The sequence below is a fragment of the Rattus rattus genome, chromosome 1 (genome assembly GCF_011064425.1).
Source record: "Rattus rattus isolate New Zealand chromosome 1, Rrattus_CSIRO_v1, whole genome shotgun sequence".
In the NCBI taxonomy this organism is placed as follows: domain Eukaryota; kingdom Metazoa; phylum Chordata; class Mammalia; order Rodentia; family Muridae; genus Rattus; species Rattus rattus.
Genome location: NC_046154.1, coordinates 28,918,087 through 28,938,233, shown reverse-complemented (window position 1 = coordinate 28,938,233; position 20,147 = coordinate 28,918,087). Strand labels below are relative to the sequence as shown.

General features: G+C 51.1%; 2 protein-coding genes across 4 annotated transcripts in view; one reads left to right on the top strand and one right to left on the bottom strand.

The window, feature by feature from the left end:
* Yars1 (tyrosyl-tRNA synthetase 1) overlaps positions 1-14,870 on the top strand; it is a 28,899-nt gene extending 14,029 nt beyond the window's left edge. The window contains exons 5-13 of the mRNA XM_032897285.1: positions 1,904-1,984; positions 3,691-3,783; positions 5,010-5,145; positions 6,058-6,143; positions 9,258-9,393; positions 9,970-10,067; positions 11,002-11,195; positions 12,247-12,388; positions 14,050-14,870. Coding sequence (XP_032753176.1) covers positions 1,904-1,984; positions 3,691-3,783; positions 5,010-5,145; positions 6,058-6,143; positions 9,258-9,393; positions 9,970-10,067; positions 11,002-11,195; positions 12,247-12,388; positions 14,050-14,160 — 1,077 coding nt within the window. The 3' untranslated portion in view covers positions 14,161-14,870. The remainder of the gene's footprint in view (positions 1-1,903; positions 1,985-3,690; positions 3,784-5,009; positions 5,146-6,057; positions 6,144-9,257; positions 9,394-9,969; positions 10,068-11,001; positions 11,196-12,246; positions 12,389-14,049) is intronic.
* Positions 14,871-15,240: 370 nt separating this feature from the next.
* Kiaa1522 (KIAA1522 ortholog) overlaps positions 15,241-20,147 on the bottom strand; it is a 29,229-nt gene continuing 24,322 nt past the window's right edge. For all 3 annotated transcript variants that reach the window (XM_032897256.1, XM_032897265.1, XM_032897273.1), the window contains exons 6-7: positions 17,628-20,138; positions 15,241-17,258 (exon numbers count right to left, since the gene is read on the bottom strand). In XM_032897256.1, coding sequence (XP_032753147.1) covers positions 17,236-17,258; positions 17,628-20,138 — 2,534 coding nt within the window. In that variant the 3' untranslated portion in view covers positions 15,241-17,235. The remainder of the gene's footprint in view (positions 17,259-17,627; positions 20,139-20,147) is intronic.

Below are 20,147 nucleotides of genomic sequence, written 5' to 3'. Positions count from 1 at the left end.
GTTTTTTTTGTTTTTGTTGTTTTGGTTTGGGTTTTTTTTGTTTGTTTTTTTGTTTTTTGTTTTTTTGTTGTTTTTTTTTTTTTTGAGACAAGTTCTCACTTTGTAGCCTTGGCTGGACTAGAACTTATTATATGAAGGGAGCTGTCCTTGAACTCCTACCTCTGCCTCAGTGGTAGGACTACAGGTGTATACCACCTCCCCCAGCTACTTTAATTTTTTTGAGACAAAGTCTTTGTAGCTCTGTCTGGGTTAGAACCCACTGTGTAGGGCTGGAGAGATGGCTCAGCGGTTAAAAGCAGTGACTACTTTTCCAGAGGTCCTAAGTTCAAATCCCAGCAACTACATGGTGGCTCACAACCATCTGTAATAGGATCTGATGCCCTCTTCTGGTGTGTCTGAAGATAGCTACAGTGTACTTATATATAATAAATAGATAAATCTTTAAAAAAAAAAATAAGAAAGAACCTACTATGTAGAGTAGGCTGGCCTTGAACTCATGGAAATCTGCCCACCTCTGCCTCTCCAGGACTGAGATTACAGTCACAATCACCATACCTGGCACTCAGCTCCTTGTCTAACTTCTCCACTCACCAGCACCACATATCTTAAAGTTTGCTTTCTCAGACTGAGTCACTTACACATTCCTAACACACTCTCTGCCTTCTCACTCTGTCTCCTGTTAGTAATCGAAAACCTCAAGTCCACCCACAGCCTGATTCTAGGAAAGACTTCCCCACATGCCGCTGACTAGAGCACAGGGATTTTCCTCCTCAGTATTGGCCCTGTTTCTAATGTGAGCATGTAGCTAGCCCTTAAATGCTGTGCTGAAATGATCTGTTTACGTGTCTCTCTCCAGGCAGATAATTGAGCTTCTTGTAGGGAGGAAGTGGGTCTGATTCATCCCTGAATCCACAGGGCTGGCACCAGGCCTTGCAAGTAATGTGTGATAGGCCGTGTTCACTTAGTAGTCCTGGTTTACTGGTTTTGGGTTTGGGGGTTTGGTTTGCTTTGGTTTTGGTATTTGGGGAAAGGAGGGGAATTGATCTGTAGCTCCCTGTATAGCATGGATTGGTCTAAACCTCATAGCAATCTCTGTGTTTCAGCCGCTTGACTGCTGGGCTTGCAGGCACGAGCCACTGTCTGCAGTTCAGTATTTCCTCCCCATGCCTCCAAAGAATCAAGGAAACTTGATTCAAAAGCAAAGCAGTAGAAAGGATCTGAACCTCAGCCAGCAAGATGGCAGTTAGTGCACTTGCCACCTAGCCTGATGACCTAACTTCACCTCCCAAGACCCGCGTAGTGAAAGGAGAGAAGCAGTTCCTGCACATTGCCCAAGAGCTCTGGGCCTCATGAGTGAAGACCCTGCTTTACCTCTTCTCTAAAGTCATAGGCCTTTTTGTTTATTTGGGGTGTGGTGCTCAGGGCTGAATCTAAGACCCAGTGCAAGTTAAGCAGTGCGCTTACCACTCACACAGCCAACTTTGAGAGTCTTTTTCCCCAGTGTCTTACCGTGTTGTCCAGGCTGGTCTTGAACTCATGACCTCAGTATGACCTCCTGCTTCTACTTCCCAAGTACATGTAATGGCTGGCAGGCAGGCAGGCAGGCAGGCAGGAGTTACTGCTCCATGCCATCTTCGATGTGATGTGCCTTATTCAGCGGGAGACCTCTGGCCTCACTTCCTCCCCCGCTGAACTAGACTGTTAGCGTCCTGAAAGCAGAAGCCACTCCATATGTGGTGTTGTTCACACAGGCACTGCGTGGTTTCTGAGCCACCAGGGAGGCTCTGTGTTGCTTGTTTCCCTCCTGGCTCCCTGTGAGAAATCATGTGATTCAAAATTTTCTGTCTCAGACCCATAGGGGCCAATGACTGTAGATGTCTCCATTCCTTGTTTCTTTCCACAGGCCTTAGACGAAGAGTACTTAAAAGTAGACGCCCAGTTTGGCGGTATTGATCAGAGGAAGATTTTTACCTTTGCAGAGAAGGTGAGCGTCCACTCCCCGTTCATACCTCTGGGGTGTGCAGCTGAGTTGGCTCAGCTATAATATGCACTGGTCCTCAGCACACTGGCTGGTGGCTGTCCTTGTCCGTGCTAACACAGGTGTGACTGAGCCCGCTCTGTCTGCCTCAGCAGCCCACACACCCTTGGTACCTACCCCCAGGAAGGTGCTCTGCTGGATTCGGTTCCGTCCTGTTCCTACCAGTCAGGACTATTCTCTCCTAGAGCATTTGGTTTGCACCCGAGTTTTGTAGAATCCGCGGTCGGTCTCGGAAATGAAGTTTCCCAGGGTCTCAGAGGACATCAGCACAAACACACAGTTCTTTCCCTGGAAAGAGCTTGAATACATTGAGAAGGCTGTTGTGGTTATGGTTTCAGTTTGGGGGTTTTTGTTGTTTTCTCTTTTTTTTTTTTTTTTTTTTTTTTCCGGGGCTGGGGACCGAACCCAGGGCCTTGGGCTTCCTAGGCAAGCGCTCTACCACTGAGCTAAATCCCCAACCCCTGTTGTTTTCTCTTAATGATTGTGGGAATGCTATTTACATATATGTCTATGCACCGGAAGCCAGAAGAGGGTGCTGGTGAGCCCCTGAACTCAGTGCTGTTAACTCTCCAGCCTCTGTAGTTGGTAATTTTTCAAAGCTTCTTGAAACCTGATTTTGGCAAGGTGTAAAGAAAACAACCCAAGCAGAAATATAAATTCCTAGAGTACTTTGCCAACTCTAAAACTGTTCCTGTCCTTTGACCTAGTAAACTCTGCTCCCGGAGACCTGACCTAAGAATATAAGGACAAGTAAATAAAACTCGAGCTGTGGGTGAGAGCACTTACTGCGTGATTCATTTCAGGCAAACATTTAGAAATAAGCCTGATAGTGGCAAAGAACTCGATAAGTGTTCTGAGGGCTGAGGAGATGGGTAAGGTGCTTGCTTTGCGATCAGGAGACTCTGAGTCTGAATCACCACCTATCACTTAAACGCCTGCTCTGAAGCGTGTGTCTATAGTAACGTCTAGGAAGGGCCAGGACCGTGGTCCCGGGGCTCGCTAGCCAGCTAGTGTAGTAGTCAAGACATCGAGGAACGCTGTCTCGGTGTGTACAATATTTTCCTGTGTAGGGTGGCACCATTTGGGCTTTTTGAGGGGAAAAGAGTTAAGGAGGGGTGTTACTGTATGACCTTAGATGGCTAGAACCTCCTTTGCAGTTCAGTTTGCCTTACAATTGTAGCTCCTCCTGCCTCTGCCTACACCTTCCGAGTGCTGGGATTAAAGGTATATGTCACCATACCTGGCATAGCAGGTTGGCTTTTCTGACACAGGATCTCTTGTAGCCTAGGCTAGCCTCTAACTTGCTGTGTAACCAAGGATGACCTTGAGTACCTAATTGCTTCTACCTCCCAAAATCTGGGATTACAGGGCCCATGCCTAGTTTATGAGGTCCCAGGGATCAAACCCAGCACTTTGAACATCCTAGGCAAGCACCTACCAGCTGAGCTATATTCCCAGCCCTTGTGCTTTTATCTCTGAGACGGCGTCTCACACCTGGCTAGCTTACCCTCAGTGTTTTATTTTTTTTTTTTTTGGATCTTTTTTTCAGAGCTGGGGACCGAACCCAGGGCCTTGTGCTTCCTAGGCAAGCGCTCTACCACTGAGCTAAATCCCCAACCCCTATTATTCTTATTTTGTGTTTTTCGTCCTAGTATCTCCCCACACTTGGCTACTCAAAACGAGTCCATCTGATGAACCCCATGGTTCCTGGGTTAACTGGGAGCAAAATGAGCTCATCAGAAGAGGTAAGTCGCTAACCGCTTCTTCACACTCGCGTGTACATACATGCTTGTCAGTCTGAATGTCGGTGCCATAAGGATGACCTTATGCCATTCAGCACATCACCCGCCAGGCGGCATCCATCTTGTTACCAGTGCTGCTGGTGACCAGGAGTGGATCACATTTCTTCCTTCCTAGGGCTGTGATAAAGTCAGCCCTACAGTGCTGGGCCTAGTGATGCTGTCTGCTTGTGATGTCAGCACTCTGAAGACCAAGGCAGGAATGTGGGAACTACAAGTCAGCCTTGGTGGCACCTTTACCTGCTTAGCCATCTCTACAGCCCTGGCTTCAAACTGTTAATGAGTGTTGTGCCACCTCACAGAACTAAAATCTTTATTTAAAAGTCTTTCTTGGGGTTGGGGATTTAGCTCAGTGGTAGAGCACTTGCCTAGCAATCGCAAGGCCCTGGATTCAGTCCCCAGCTCCGGAAAAAAAAAGTCTTTCTTTTGCCAAGCGGTGGTGGCACACATCACACACTTGGGAGGCAGAGGCAAGCGGATCTCTGAGTTTAGGCCAGCATGGTCTACAGAGTAAGTTCCAGGACAGTCAAAGTTACACAGAGAGACCCTGTCTCAAACAAACAAACAAACATCATTTTAAGAATTTATACGGAACTAAAGAGATAGTTCAGTGGTTAAGAGCATTCGTTCTTGCAGAAGACCCAGGTTCAGTTCCCAGCACCCACATCAGGTGGCTGAAAACCACTTATAACTCCAGTTTGAGGGGACCCACCTCCTCTTCTGGCCCTGCAGTCACGTGCACGTGGTACACATACATGCACTCAGGCACACACACACACACACACACACACATATTTTTTTAAAAATGGATGGGTGGGTGGGTAAGGCATGAAGGTAGTTTAATTGATAGTGTGCTCACCTGCTCACCTAGCATACATGAAGCCCTAGGATTAACTCAGCGCTGCATAAAGCAGGCCCAATAGTACATACCTACAATTCTAGCCAGGGAGGTAAAGGCAGGAAGATCAGTTCATCCTTAGCAACTTTGACGTCAGCCTGGGTTACGTGAGATCCTAGCTCAAAAGAGAAAAGGTGTGCAATCCCAAGGAAAAATGGATAGATTAGACTTCATTAAAGTCAACTTTTAAAAAACGATATAATGTGGGTGTTAAAGCTAGTTGAGTGTGTTCTCATTTCCAACCACAAGAGGTCTCTTCCCTCCTGACGTCTAGGAGTCCAAAATCGACCTCCTTGATCGGAAGGAGGATGTGAAGAAAAAGCTGAAGAAGGCCTTCTGTGAGCCCGGCAACGTGGAGAACAATGGGGTGCTGTCCTTCGTCAAGCACGTCCTCTTTCCTCTCAAGTCTGGTAAGGTTCTCCCCACATGATTCTTACGGGCCAGGCTCAAAGATCCAAGTTCCTGCTGTGACTGTGCTTAAAATTGTCATAGGCTCCTCCTGCCGGGACTGGCTGCCCTAAATCTCTGCCCTGATTTCATGTATACAATGTGTGTTGTGAGACCGGGCTATCCCATAGTTGTCTGTGTGCTCACTACCAGCTGGGGTCTTAGGGAGTTGTCAGGCAGCGGAGGCAAATCTGAAGGAGAATAGAGGCAGACACGTTGAACTGGAATACAAGAGTTGTGAGCAGCGATTTTTGCTGATGCACAGTGTGGCTGCTGATCTATTAGAGGCCAGGAAAGCTCATCTGTCGAGAGCGTGCTTAACATGCACCAGCCTAAAACATCAAATGCCAGGGCTACTGAGATGGCCCACCTGGTAAGAGTGAAAGGTGTTAAATATGATACAGGCACACACACAGACACACACACAGAGGTACATACAGGTATACACACAGATACACATAAAGACATACATAGGTATACACACACACAGGTACACACAGGTATACACACAGACACAGAGATACACATGCAGAAATACATAGGTATACACACACATACAGGTACACACAGGTATACACACAGGTACACACATGCATGGGTACACACAGGTATACATACAAGTATACACACAGGTATGCACACAGACACACAGGAGGTATACACACAGACACAACACACACGCACACACACATAGATACACACAGGTATGCACAGAGACACACACATAAGTATACACAGGTATACACACAGACATATACACACATGGGTACACACACAGGTATGCACACAGACACACACACAGACACATACACTTCTGCACTGGGCTAAGGAGATACTAACAGGTGGTTCCTGACTTGTCTGTTGCTATGTTGTAGAGTTTGTGATCCTGAGAGATGAGAAGTGGGGTGGAAACAAAACCTACACCATTTACCAGGAGCTGGAAAAGGACTTTGCTGCTGAGGTAATACTAGAGAAAAACGAATACCACTGAAGTCTAGCAGCCCTCACCCTCCTGGCTGCCAGCTGCGTGAATGAACCATACAGCTCTGTCTTGCTACCCACCAAGGCTGGGTTTTGTTAATGACTTAGATGCAGATTTAATATTTAAAAAAAAAAAGTAGTCATGTTTAGCCAGAAAGTAAATAGATATTCTGTCTTCGGGTATAAGAAGCGGGGTTCTCTTCTCATGGCTCCAGAGGGCTGATGTAAGACTGTGGACTGGGAGAGGAGGGACGAGGGCGCACTTCCTGCTCTTGCAGAGGCTGGGGTTCAGTCACCAGGACCCACATCAGGAGCTCATACCTGTGACTCTGGCTCCAGGGACTCTGATGTCGTCTTCTTGCCTCCGGGGCAGTAGTGTACGTGTACCAGGCCCATAAATATACGTGTAACTTTTAAAATTTCAGAAAGATTTATATACATATATCGGGTTTTTAGGACAGGGTTTTTCTGTGTAGCTCTGGTTGTCCTGGAACTCACAGAGATCACCTGCTTCTGCCTCCCCAGTGCTGGGATTAAAGGTGGGCACCACCATGAACCACCTAAGAGAAACTTTCTAATAATCTCAGTAGTTGGTGAAGGCAGGCTGACTCGCTTGACTTTGCCATCCCTTCCCTTAGAGGTGCAGGGTCAGCAGCTGGAGAGCCAGCTTGGAGGCCATACTAGTTGTAAGCCGGTTTGAGCAGCAGCTGGAGGAGACGCTGATCCCTGAGGTGGGAAAGGCATGTGGCTCCTTAGGGAATGTGTCAGAAACATGGCTCTGAAACTTTCTCTGCTGTCTGAGGCAAACATCAGTACTCACATCCCTGAAAGCAGTTCTCTGTGAGAATGCTGAGCAGAATTAGAAGGAAGCTTCTGGAAAACTCTGCAGTCTCTTATTCCCATAACTCTTGCCACGGTAGGATTTCAGTTGGGTGTGTCCATGTATTTTTGATCTTCATTGCCCGAGACGGAAGTCACTCACTGGTGACAAGTGGCTGTAGGGCACTTGTGGCATGGATACCGCAGCCAATAAACCAAATCTTAATTCACCTCTGCATAGCACAGGCCTAAAGCTTTGATTCAAAATCAGCCTGTCCCAAGGAAACGAAGAAGTAGCATGAGAAACAGAAGTGTCATTAATGTATCACACCTAAGACTTCAAGGCTAGATTTAGGTCCAAAAAGGTTACTGCAGGACACAGACAACGTGAAATATGAATTTCTGAACCACGGGTTGAATGAATATCCCTTATCCAAAATCCATAAAGGAAGACAAAACAAAACCAGGCAGAAGTGGTACAAGTCTTTAATCTCAGCACTCGGAGGCAGAGGCAGGCAAGTCCTTGTCTACAGGACAGAAAAACCCTGTCTCAAAAAAGGAAAAGCCAGGGGTTGGGGATTTAGCTCAGCAGTAGAGTGCTTGCCTATCAAGCGCAAGGCCCTGGGTTCGGTCCCCAGCTCCGGAAAAAAAAAGAAAAAAAAAAAAAAAAAACCCCAGAAGTGGTTTAGAGTTCACATTTCCTCAGCTCTGGAATTTGTACACATGCACTCTGGCGTTTGGGAATTTGTACACATACACTCTGGTGTTTGGGGTGTGACCAAACACAATTCATTGCTTCATATTCATACACCTGGAGGGGGTTTTTGTAGGGAATTTTTAGTGTGTCTACACCTTAAAGTTTTGTTTGTTTTTTTTTTTAATTTCATGTGCATGGATGCTTGCTTGCTTGCAAGTATGTATGTATGTATGTATGTATGTGTACCCCAAGCACACTTCATGCCCACAGAACTTAGAAGAGGATGTGGGAGGATCCTCTGGAATCAGAGTTATGGATGGTGTAATCCACCATGGGAGGGCTGGGAATTGAACCTGGGTCCTCTGCAAGAGCAACAAGTGCTCTTTTAACCACCGAGCAGTCTCTCCAGCCTTTGTGTGCCTGTGCTTTGACTGTAGCATTTCATACAAGGCCCTGTGTGGAATTTGTCTTGTATCCTATCAGTGCCCATACTTGGGAGCATCTAGACCAGCCTTGCCGATGCGGGACGCTCAGCCACACTACTAGGCACCAGCACCACTCTCCATTACCACCGTGTCATGTGGCTCTGTGCTCATTCTGATGCCATCATCCCCATTTTTGTTTTTGTTTATTGTTTTCTGAGTCTTGCAGATGGCCTAGGCTGGCCTCAGACGCTAAGCAATCTTCCTGCTTCAGCCTTTCAAGGACTGAGACTTCTACAGGTGTGAGTCACCAGGCCCAACCTGTTACTCTCATTTTGTAAGTGAACCAAGACTGGACTGAGATTGTAGCTCAGCGGTAGAAATTCACCTAGCATTTACCAGACACTGGGTTCAATCCCAAAAAAATAAAAAAGAGAAGGAATAGAAAAGAAAAAGTTGTGAAAGTTGTCATCATCAGAACCTACAAAGACGGGGCTGGAGAGACAGCTCAGCAGTTGGGAGCACTGGCTGCTCTTCCAGAGGTCCTGGGTTCAGTTCCCAGCACAAACATGGCAGCTCATAACTGCCTGTAACTCCAAGATCTGATCCCTCACACAGATATACATGTACGCAAAACACCAATGCACAGAAAACCTACGAAGGGGTTAGGCATCCAATCACACCACTAACCAGAACTTTATTCCTTGTGTGTATAACTCAGTCCTTAGGCCCAGGGTTTCCTGTGTGAACATTGTCAGTGACTAGCGTCTGGTTTATACCTCAGAGCATGACTGGAAAGACCTAAGAGAATCAGAATAATGAGCACACTCTGCCTACAAAGCCCATAAGCTAGGATAGAATTCAAAGTCAGGAGACATGGATCAGGCTGAACGCAGCAGCAAGCATTTGTGATTCCAGCATTCCATATGGCTGAGCAAGAAGATTGTGTGTTTGAGGGTAACCTAGGCTAAATAGTAAGACCTTCCTGAGAGGCAGGCAGGCAGGCAGGTACCTGCCTTTGAGACCAGCTACCCTTCTCTGTCCTACGTTGTCTCAGAAGAGTGTTGTGAGGCTCAGGGCTGCTGGGAACGTACTTCTGTTTGCCGTGTCACCTTTTTAATAGACTCTACTCACCAGGCCTTGTTTACTTCTGCAGGTTGTACACCCTGGAGACCTAAAGAATTCTGTTGAAGTCGCCCTGAACAAGTTGCTGGACCCCATTCGAGAAAAGTTTAATACCCCAGCCCTGAAGAAGCTGGCCAGTGCTGCCTACCCAGATCCTTCAAAGCAGAGTAAGTCCATGGGAAAGGAGCGGTGAGCAGCTCCTGAGGCTTTGACTGACACCGCGAGGCGGTTACCTGCTAGTACACCAACACTGCCTTAGGAGCCTGGTTGGGTTTAGCGACCTTGTCTGCAGCTGTGTTCACAGTGGCCGTCTGTTCACAGCTGCTCGGCTTCTATAGAAAGCTCACCTTAACCGCCTCCTGGTTCCCATCTCTGCTGCTGTCTCGTGAGTTAGCCGTCCAGTTGCCCATGATGCTTAGATACTGCCATAGATAGTCTGTATGACCCTTCCAGAAGAGACTCAGCAAATTTACCATGGATTTTATGAATAGAAATACCCAAAGGTGGCCAGACTACTACAGGCCCTGCCGTCCTGCCTAACAATGGAGAAAAGGCGTGGAGGGAAGTGGAATCCCTTCTGCAGGGTTTGAGCCTGTGTTAAGTATGACTCAGTGGATAGCTTCTGGGGTTCCCTCCTAAATGCTGCGTCTTTCAGAACCCTCCTCTGGTGCTATCAGTTCTGACCTGCCACTGGGACTGGGGAGGGGAGAGTCCTGACTCCAAGGAGTTCTTCTCGTTCTCAGAGCCTACTGCCAAAGGCCCTGCCAAGAGTTCAGAACCAGAGGAGATCATCCCATCCCGGCTGGACATCCGTGTGGGCAAAATCCTCAGCGTGGAAAAGGTAGTCATTCCTCACCACATCCCAAAGAGGAGAGGAGGGCTAGGTTTGTGTGTTTCCATCTGTAGGAAACCTAGCTGGAGACTGGGGATAGCATCCCTGGGCTCATATTCAAGTCAGAGCCCAGGTGTCTAATTGCAGGCAGCCTCTGAGCCTCAGACAGCACAGCCAGGAACCTGGAGACAGGGACAACTTAGCCATCAAATATGGCTTGATGATATACGCAACTGGGATGGACCAGCTTGCCTGGACTAGCTTTAGGCCTTATCTTAGGTTGGCCACTTCTAGACAGTGGGGGGTGGGAGTGGGGCTTCCTTTTTTGTAGACAGGTCATGTGATCAGTCATTGGCTGGAAACCATTGTTCTGGGTCTTTTCCCCATGACACTGATTTGCTTGACACTCTATGGGCCTAAGCTTCCCAACCGTGACCAACTTTAGTTCAGTCCCAGCCACTGGAACCCCTCGGTGTAGTACCTGGGATGTAATTGCAGTCACCAACAGTCCACTCTTAATCTCTGTTAAGAGGTCGTTCACAAGCCACTAGGTTTATTTTCTCGGATCTAGACCCTTGAGAAGTAAACATCCCTAAAATGCTTGTTCTCAGAGCCAATCGAGATAAGCACATGCCTGCGATTCTAGAATTCCAGAAGCTGAGGCCTCACAAATTGGAGGCCAGCCTTGGCTATATAGTGAGGCCTTGTCCCAAAAAATGAAAAAGGGCAGTGCAGGGGAGCTTTGGGAAGAGCAGATGTCCCTCTGGGGACAGACTCACCAAGCACTTAATCCACTCTGCTGTGGTCACCTCCCATGCCACATGTGTGGAGGTTAGAGAACTCATTTTCTCTCCTTCCATATGGGATTGGTGCTCAGGCTTGGCAGCAAGCACCTGCAGCCATGGAGCTCTCTGGGCCTGACTAGACTCTCTTTTGCTGGCAGCACCCAGATGCAGATAGCCTGTATGTGGAGAAGATTGATGTGGGGGAAGCCGAACCCAGGACTGTGGTGAGCGGCCTCGTGCAGTTTGTGCCCAAAGAAGAACTCCAGGACCGGCTGGTGGTGGTGCTGTGCAACCTGAAACCCCAGAAGATGAGAGGAGTGGACTCCCAGGGCATGCTGCTGTGTGCTTCTGTGTGAGTGACGGCTCGGTGGGCCAGGGCCAGGGCAGGGCGCCTGTCTATGCTGTGTGCAAGCCTTAAGAAAACTGCTCCCTTCATTGTTGATGCTAAAAGATGAGCATAAAGGGGTTGCTGTGCAAGTCTGCGGATGAGACATGTTGCATCCAGATACACTGTGAAAGTAAAGTAGATGGTAGTCAGGTGTGGTGGCACTTGGGAGGCAGAGGCAGGTCTGGTCTACATAGTGAGTTCCGGAGCTACATAGTAAGACCCTGCCTTAAAAAAAGACAAATTGCCGGGCAGTGGCGGTGCACGCCTTTAATCCCAGCACTTAGAAGCAGGGGCAGGAGATCTCTGGTCTACAGGAGAGCAAGGGCAACACAGAGAAGTCCTGTTTGGGGTTGGAGGGGAGGGGGTTAATTAAATAATTAAGAGTAAAATAAAACTTAGTGGATGCTGGGCCCGACAGCACCCACCTCACTCATGACATGGGAGACAAAGGGGAGGGGAGGTAGGGGCTTCTGTAATAAGCCAGGCTTGCATCTCCAGGTCCAGCCCAGGCTGACCACACAGTGAGAGCGTCTCACCAAGACAGAGGGGGAGGGTCGGACACAGCTCAGTTGGTGGGGACTCAGGCTTGGATGGCACGAGGCAGGGGTTTGATCTCTAGCACCTCATGAATGTGAGCACACTGACCCACACCCTCAGTCCAGCACTGAGTTATAAGCAGCCTGAGAATCAGTGTAACTACATAACAAGTTCAGGGATAGCCTGGGCTACATGAGACTCTCCAGACAGACAAGCATAACTGAAGGTGTCCCACTACTAGGAAGAGGTGGAACCAGGATGCAGGCATGCTGTAACTGTGGACAGAGCCCTTGCTGGAGACTCAGATGTAACTTCCCAGGAAAAGGAATTTAATATGGTCCTGGTTTAAATGCTCAGAGATGGACCTTCTGGGCCACAGCGCTGAGGGCGTCCTAAATCCCGATAGGTCCCAGCTCACTGTCCCATCCACAGCTGTTGGAAATCCACCGCATTGCCTTCTCTTCTCTTGTCTTTCCAGAGAAGGGGTGAGCCGCCAGGTGGAACCTCTGGACCCTCCTGCAGGCTCTGCCCCTGGTGAACGGGTATTTGTACAGGGCTATGAGAAGGGCCAACCTGACGAGGAGCTCAAGCCCAAGAAGAAAGTCTTTGAGAAGCTGCAGGTAAAGCGCTGTTGCCCTCTGTTGTTGGAAATAACGTCCTAGTAAGGCCGTGTAAAAGACACAATCTAGATGCTTTATTTATAAGCCAGATGCCTAGGTTGAGCCTATTCCTCCCAGCCACGAGGTTCTGGTCCATGTCGGCCTCCTCCTTCATCTACCCTCCTCTTCCCCCTCCCTGCAACCTCTTCTCAAACCTCCAGTCCCACCTTACTCCCTCCAGTGCCCAATCATAGGCAGTCACAGTCAAACTGGGGAGAAGGTTCACACGGCATCACTTGAGTGTGTGAGCATCTGCTCAAGGGCAGCCCACACCTTGAGAAACCAGTTTTAGCCATAGGATACAAGCAGCATCCTATCAACCCACTGCAGTCCCCCATTGCCCAGGCTACCCCAGTGTGCTGTTCCTCCTTGCCCAGGCTACCCCAGTGTGCTATTACTGAATCAGCGGCTGCCTCTTTCTCAGTCAAGACTTCCTGCATCTGAGTCGTCTGTCCTCATTCAGTGTGAGTGTTAGGAGCTTAGTCTGAGAAAAGGACCTTACATATGCAGAGCACTGACATAAAGCACTTCCTTGTCCATTGATCCAGTCTGAGAGAGCAGATGGGAGGTTATCCACATCTTACCTGGCAAGACGCCTCCTGAGACAGTCAGGGTCACCAGAAATCATGGAGCCCAGGGCAGCTGTGGCAAAGGGTCTGACCCTCTATCCCACAGCATGTAAGTGAAGGAAAGGAAGCAGAGCGCTCACCCGTGGGCAGCAGCTGCCCCGTGGTCCTGGCTCACCTCCCCATTGCTTCTTCTCAGCATCAAGCCCAGAATGTGTCAGGCCCTGTCCTACATACCTAGACTGCATCCGTGTAGCACATCAGCTCTCTCCACCGTAGAAGCTGTCTTAAATACAGGACCAAAAGTGGAAAGACGAGCCACGGTCCTGCTGGGTGTGTTGGTGCCCACACTGTAACTCCAGTGCTTAAGACACAGGTAGGAGGGCAGCCCCAGTTCATGCCAGTCTGGCTTACACAGGAGGTCCAGGCCAGCCAGGACAACACAGTGACCCTGCCCCAAAACCGCTAAAATAACCCCCGGCTATTTCCTTCTGCTCTTTGCTGGATAGAGGGGCATTCACGTTCATCTGCTTCTTATGCCTGAAGACGCCTCCCCGTGTTAAGTAGCAGGAGGGATCATGTCCACAGTGTACTGCACTCCATAGTGTGCTGCACTCACTGTTAGCCTGCTGCAGCCGGCCTGGGGGTAGCACACACTAAGCGTAGGCATCAAGCAAGACTCTAGGTTTGCTCTGTAGAATCACAGTACACACACCGGTGCCGCAGTGGGTACCGGCAGTCCAGAGGCCTTTGTCCTGACTCACGCACGTACAAGTGCTTATTGGAAGATAAGAACACAGAAGCCTTAGGGAGCTCTGCTGGGAAGTTGGGCCCAGGTGTGATGGTGCACACCTTTAACCCCGGCTCTCAGAAGCATGGGGCAGGCAGAGCTCTGTGAGTTCTGGGACCAACCTGGTCTACACAGCGAGTTACAGGACAGCCTACTCAGGGAGACCATCTCAAAATCAAAATGGAAGTTGGGCCAGCTTATGCTTATGATGTGAGAGTGTTGTGTCCCTCCATCGTGACTTCTACTTATTTGTCTGTCTTGTTCAGGCCGACTTTAAGATTTCTGATGACTGCATCGCACAGTGGAAGCAAACCAACTTCATGACTAAGCTGGGGCTCGTCTCCTGTAAATCACTAAAAGGGGGTAACATCAGCTAGCCGCTCGGCTGCTCCCACCATCCTGTCTGCCGGCTCTCCTTGTCCCACCTCTCACCCGCTCCCATCTCAGGACACTGAAGCACCGGTCTGGACTGCTGACTAGACGCAGGACTTGGAAAGGGACAGCTCACCTTCCTACCATGTGGGCTCATCCCGCCTGGCTGAAAGGAGACGGAGTGCCTGGGCTAAGGATCTTGCCTTGCAGCAAACAGCTCTACCTTCTTCCCTTGGCAGCTGACTTGAGAAATCTGGTTTCAATAGAACCCACAGAAAAAGTTTATTCCTCGGTCCTTGTAATTGGAAAACACTGGTTCCCAAGATTCCATGGGGTTTTCCCTGCAGCTGTACCTCTAGCTGAGATCTGTTGCCTGGTCTGGGCTAATTACAGCTTCTCCCCATCAGGAAATTGTGGGATTTGAAAAGAAGGGAAAACAGCCTAGAGGTCTCCCAAGCTTCCCAAGGCTGGCAGTGTTCTCCAGGATTGCCTGCCCTGAGGCTTGGCACCAGAGGCAGGATTTGCCCCTGCTCTCTTGGGGTTCCCTTGATCTGGCTAAGTTGGGCACTCCCTAAGCAAACCAGCTGTGTTAGCAGCAGTGTGGGAACGGACTGACACAGTGTGGTGCTTTATTCAGAATGCGACTAGTCCATAAGTCATCTCAATCAAATCTTTCACCACCACTGTCAAATCCAAATAAAGTGTGTGAACAAGGCTTTCTGGACGGATTCTCGTGACCTGCAGCATCTCGGGGGCCAGTGTGAGTGCAGGGCAGCCGCTACGCTCACCTTACCTGAGATCACTGACTACCCATATGATGGGATGGGATAGGCAGGGCCAAGTAACAGACATCCTGAGTGTCCCCTTGGTCAGTACTGAAAGGTCTCCTTGTGGGTCAGAGCTTGCAGCAGGACGGACACCAACTCTTGTGTGGGCCACAGCACTAGCTTGTCTACCACAGCCCGGTCCTTCTGTAGTTCATTAGCCTGGGTGTTAGGGTCATGAGGTGTGCATTCCTCAGACCTTGGTACTGCAGATTACCAAGTATCACCTGCTGCCGATGTCTGGAAAACAGCAGTCACAGCCAAGTTTCAATCATTTAATTAATACCTTTTAATGAAACACAGCTTTGTCATGTGTCTCACTCAAGCTTCAGAGGAGAAGGAATAGGGAAAGGATTGTTTATATAGACATATCAAAGACTCAAAAGTAAGGAAATATATATATATTTCTCTCTTCTAACATTTTTATGCAAATTAAAAATCAGAGGCTTTTGGTCTCTCCATTTGCACAAGGTCAAGCTCATTTACCCCACAGGACAAAGAGATTGTCCCTTAGACTCTCCTTCCTTCTTTGTACTCTGGCCCACCCAGTGGGAAACAGAAGATCCCAAGGCAGGGCAAGAGCTCCTGTGACCCGGGAGGAGGAAAGACAAGGCAGCTACTTCCCCACCCTGACAGCTCCCAGACTACTGCCAGGGCCTGCTTCCGTGGGGTCCTGACCAGTCCTGGATCCCGGGGCAGAACAGTGCTTACTTTGATTGTCCTTCCTCCCAGTAATGTCCACCCAGCAGCAGCTCCCCATCACACTGGACAAGGAAAAGACAGAGCAACAAACAAGCAGCCCTAACAAGAGGGCTTAGGGAGCCTGGACTCTACCCTGCCTCCCCAGTTCTTGACAGCAAAGTCAATAGTGAGAGCATGTCGCTCTCTTCTTGGTAGTAGAGAAGCTAATGGCAAGGTCTCTTGCCAGGCTCAGGCTCCTGTTGAGAAGATTCAAGGGGTGGCCCTGAAGGAGGCACAGTTGGAGGCTACAGACACTCCAGCTTACCTCAGGGTGGTACAAGCTGAAACCAAGCCATGAGATTCCAGGAAGAGAGATTAGTACAGCAGAGGCTGCTATGGGGGGGGGGGGGTAGCCACGCGCCTGCTCGAAAGAATCACCACTTATCCCCTCTTCTAGAGACAAACCTGGGCTAACCTAAGCCTTTGGCTTCCCATCCTGGCCACAAAGCCTCAGCTCCCTCCACCTGGCAGAAAGGTAGCTTCAGAAAGGACATGCACCAAAGAGTGAAGACAGGTCAGAGAAAGAATCTGAGGAACAGGCCTGGGCCCACTGCCCGGTAAGTCCCTGCCAGGCTCTCCCCACACCTTGGCAGTGTCTCCTGCCAAACTGAAACGGACACATCCCATGAGCTCCTGTCTCTGAAGCCGTGCCCATCCACCCAAACACAATCAAGTGTCACAGGACAGGTGCCAGTGTGCCAAGATCCCAGATGGCTCCCTACTCTAGTCTGGTTTTTGGTCTTTGAGTGCAGTGCCCAGAGGCCCCCTCTGGCTTTTCTCTCCTCACCCATGAGTCCCCTTACAAGGAGCACCTGACAGAACTGGAAGGCAGGAGAGTGGTTGGTGGTAAGTCGAGGCACAGGAAGGACAGCCTCGACAGTACCTTTTGTGCTTTGGAATTCCACAGACCCACTCCTGCCAGCAGCCTGGGAAGCCTGTGGGGATGAGAGACTTGCCCACCTCCAAGAACTAAGGAAAGGAGTGGGCTGGATTGGCAGAGTGAACAGACTGGTCCCAGCTGGGGGCTGGCTACCAAGGACTGAAGCCGCCACCATGTAAACAGGCTCTTGGAATAGGATTTCATGAGCCCTAGAGGATGGACATATGCAGCCACTTTGCAAAGTGCTTTGATGCTGGACTATAATAAACATGATTCCAGACATGAAACAAAAGAAAAACGTATTCTGTTCCCTCCCACCTCTGTGGCCTTGAGGCTGGGGTGGGGGATGGGGCACAGCCACCCACTCCCCCAGGTACTTTCTTCAAGAGGAGGCTAAGGCCAAGGGCTGAAGGGCTGCTGGAGGTGAATCCTTTCAGGAAAAGGCATGAAGGGAGGGGTAACTTGGAGGATGGGCAACACCAGGCTTGCATAAACATGGAAGGCTGTGGAGATTAAGGCCGCAGGCATCCTGTCTTAGGTTGTGTCTGCCAGATCCTCTCTTCCTTGGAGCTGCTCGGGTCCCTGAGAGACTGAATCCCTGGGATGGATCAGCAGTGCCAGTTGAACGATGATGGTCACACCAGTTTCTTCTGTGGATCTGTAAGGAAAAGGACATTCAGAAAGCCTCCTAGCTTGGTTCTGACAAAGAACCCAAAACACACTCCACCCAGCCTTTCCGTATCCCATCACTTTACAGAAGGGCTAGACACTTTATAGACAGACAGTAACATGGGTGTCTATGCCCCATGTTTATCCTGAGACGGGAGATGTGACAAAACTGGAATATACTCGGGGCAGCTGCCAGAGTGTGTCCATCTGTCCGTCTGTCCCTCTGGGCTCAGATTCCTATCAGTAGTCTGAAGACAGTCCACCAGATAGCTCAAAACCAGAACCTTCTTATACATCCAAGAACATGCCCGCCTATGGTGGGCCCTCAGAACTGACTTTGCACCAGTGCCTACAGTACCTGAACCATGGGGGCCCATCTTCTCTGTAGCAGCCAGCTGCACACCTCCATTCTCTGTCAGCTCCCCCTTAGTCCTGTCCTCAGCGTGAGGGAGCCCATTGGTGGATGGAGCATCAAGAGACTCCGCCCTGGGCAAACTGGGGGAAGGAGGGACTCCCACAGAGGGTTTTCGAGCCACAGGTGGGGGAGCCTTGGAAGGCTTCTTCTGGGCCTGGGAAGGCCGCTGCTCTGAAATGCTCCGAAGTTCAGCCACCAGATTCCGCTGGAGGTCCGCCTGGGCCTCGGGGGACACGGGTCTCTCAAGCTGCAGTTTTTTGGTGCCCTTGGAGAAGATAAAGCTGGCCTTCGAGGCAGGAGACTGTGGGGACCGTGGCTCTGTCTCTGGTGCTCCAGTGGGCAGAGCATTTCCAGGGCTCTCACTGGCAGCCAGGCTGGAGGCCTTGAGTCGGACGGCAGCATGGAGCCCAGAGGAGGCAGCAGGCACTGGGCTGGCCCGGCCAGACAGGGCTCTTCGAAGAGGCTTCTGAGGGGCTGATGAACCTGGAGGAGGATTCGGAGCCCCTGTGGAGGCACCCACAGAGCGAAGCCGGACCATCTGCAGGAGCGAGGGTGTGACCAGAGGTGTGCCAGCATCCTCCCTGGGAGTCCCGCTGTTCTTGCCGCTTGCCGAGTCCTTCTGAGGGAGCTTGGCCAGAGGTTCCGACACAGAACTAGCTGGAGGGGGAGCTGGGGGGGCTGGGGGAGGGGTCTGGGACAAGCTAGCCGCTGAGGGGATGGCAGCCTCTGAGCTACAGGGCTCCAGGGGACCAAGCTCAGGGCCTGCAGAGAAGAAGACCTCCTCAGGCGGGGGAAAGTCGGCCATCGACAGGTCCTGTTCCTCCGGTGCAGGTGGGGGTGGGGGTGGCCAGCTTGGATCTGGAAGGATCTCGACAGTTTCTGGAGGAGGTGGGACCTCCTCAAGCACCTCTGGCTTCTTAGTAGGTGGTGGGGGTGGATGATAAGATGGGGGTGGGGAGGGTGGGGGTGACTGGTCTTTGGAGGCAATAGGAGATTCCTGGGCTGGAGTCAAGGTTGTCTGAGGCATGGAAGGGGATGCGGGACTGATGTCGGCGGTGGAAACTGGCCCAGGAACCACAGCAGGGGCAGCCAGAGCAGGAGCAGCTTGGTTAGAGCTCTTGGACTTGGAAGGTGGTGGGGAGAAAGGAGCAGGCACCTTAGGATGAGGAGGTATGTCGAACCTGTCACTCAAGGGGTTGGACGCCTGTGGGCCAGAACGGTCTAAAGGAGTAGGGTCTGAAGAAGAGGAACACAGAGATGTGAGCGAAGAGGATACAGAGGCCCCAGGAGATCGAAGGGATGTCACTCGATCTGGTTTGGGGGGCTGAGCCTTGCCTGGGGAAGCAGGGGCAACTGCCAGACCCTTGGGAGGGAGAGTTGGGGTACCACTTTGGCTTGAGTATCCACTGGAAGGCGAAAGTGTCCGTTCTGGGGAACGTGGGGGACGCCTGGAGCCACCTGGGGACAAGCCAGAGCCCCAGGTACCCCCTGAGCTGGGTGGACAAGACACTGCCCCCACCCCTGAAGACCCACCAGTGGTGGGTGGGCGAGGCAGCTGTGGCTGCTGCTTCCGCTCAGGTTTAGGCGGCAACCCTAAGGGCCCATCAGGGACCGCCGAGCCCCGCTGATGGAGGGAGTAGGTCCGGCGCGGAGGCGGGGGAGGCCGTTTCATCTTACGCAGGGACACACTCCTGCCGGACAACTGCCCACTGCTTCGGATGCTGGCTGTGTCTGAGACCTCAGCAGTGCTACCCCCGCTGGGGGAGCCCCTCCCACTACCCCCTGGAGGAGGGGGTACCACACTATTGCTAGCTACAGAGCCCTCTGGCTGGCCCTCAGAGCCCCCCTTAGAGGACAGAGTGGACCCATCAGACACAATGGTCTCGGAGGACTGAGAGTGGCTCCAGTTGTCACTGGACGAGGAAGCATTGCGGCTGCGGGGCCTTGGACTGGAAGCTGAGGAGAAGCGGCCCAGTGAGCGAACTGAGGCTGGGCTAGCAGAGAGCAGGCTGCATCGGCTCAGAGTGCGCAGGCTGCTGCGGCCCAGGGCCACCACGTCCACTGTGGGCGGCAGCACAGCATGCGGGATCAGCTTCGACAAGTAGGTGGCCTGGGGTGAGATGGACATGGCTGGGCTCAGTGGCTCTGGAGATCCTGCTCCTCCTGTCAGCCCAGGCACTGCGAGAGACACAGGCCTTATCAAGGGTGGTGGCCGCACTCCCGTGGATCGGCCAACAAGCGTGTCATCACGGTAAACACGGTCGATGTGGCGCTGGATGATAGCCTCTGTATCGGTGCCAGCCTCTGCTTCTGCCTCCAGAGCCTGCAGGGACACCCGGACCCCTGTCCCTAAGGCCAGGCCCGCTGGGCGACCATCCACCGTGGGAATGCGGACAGCGTCCCGTGACCCGGGAGGCTGTGGAGTGCCCGGAGCCTCGCGGTTGTTCCGCAGGCCTGAAATAG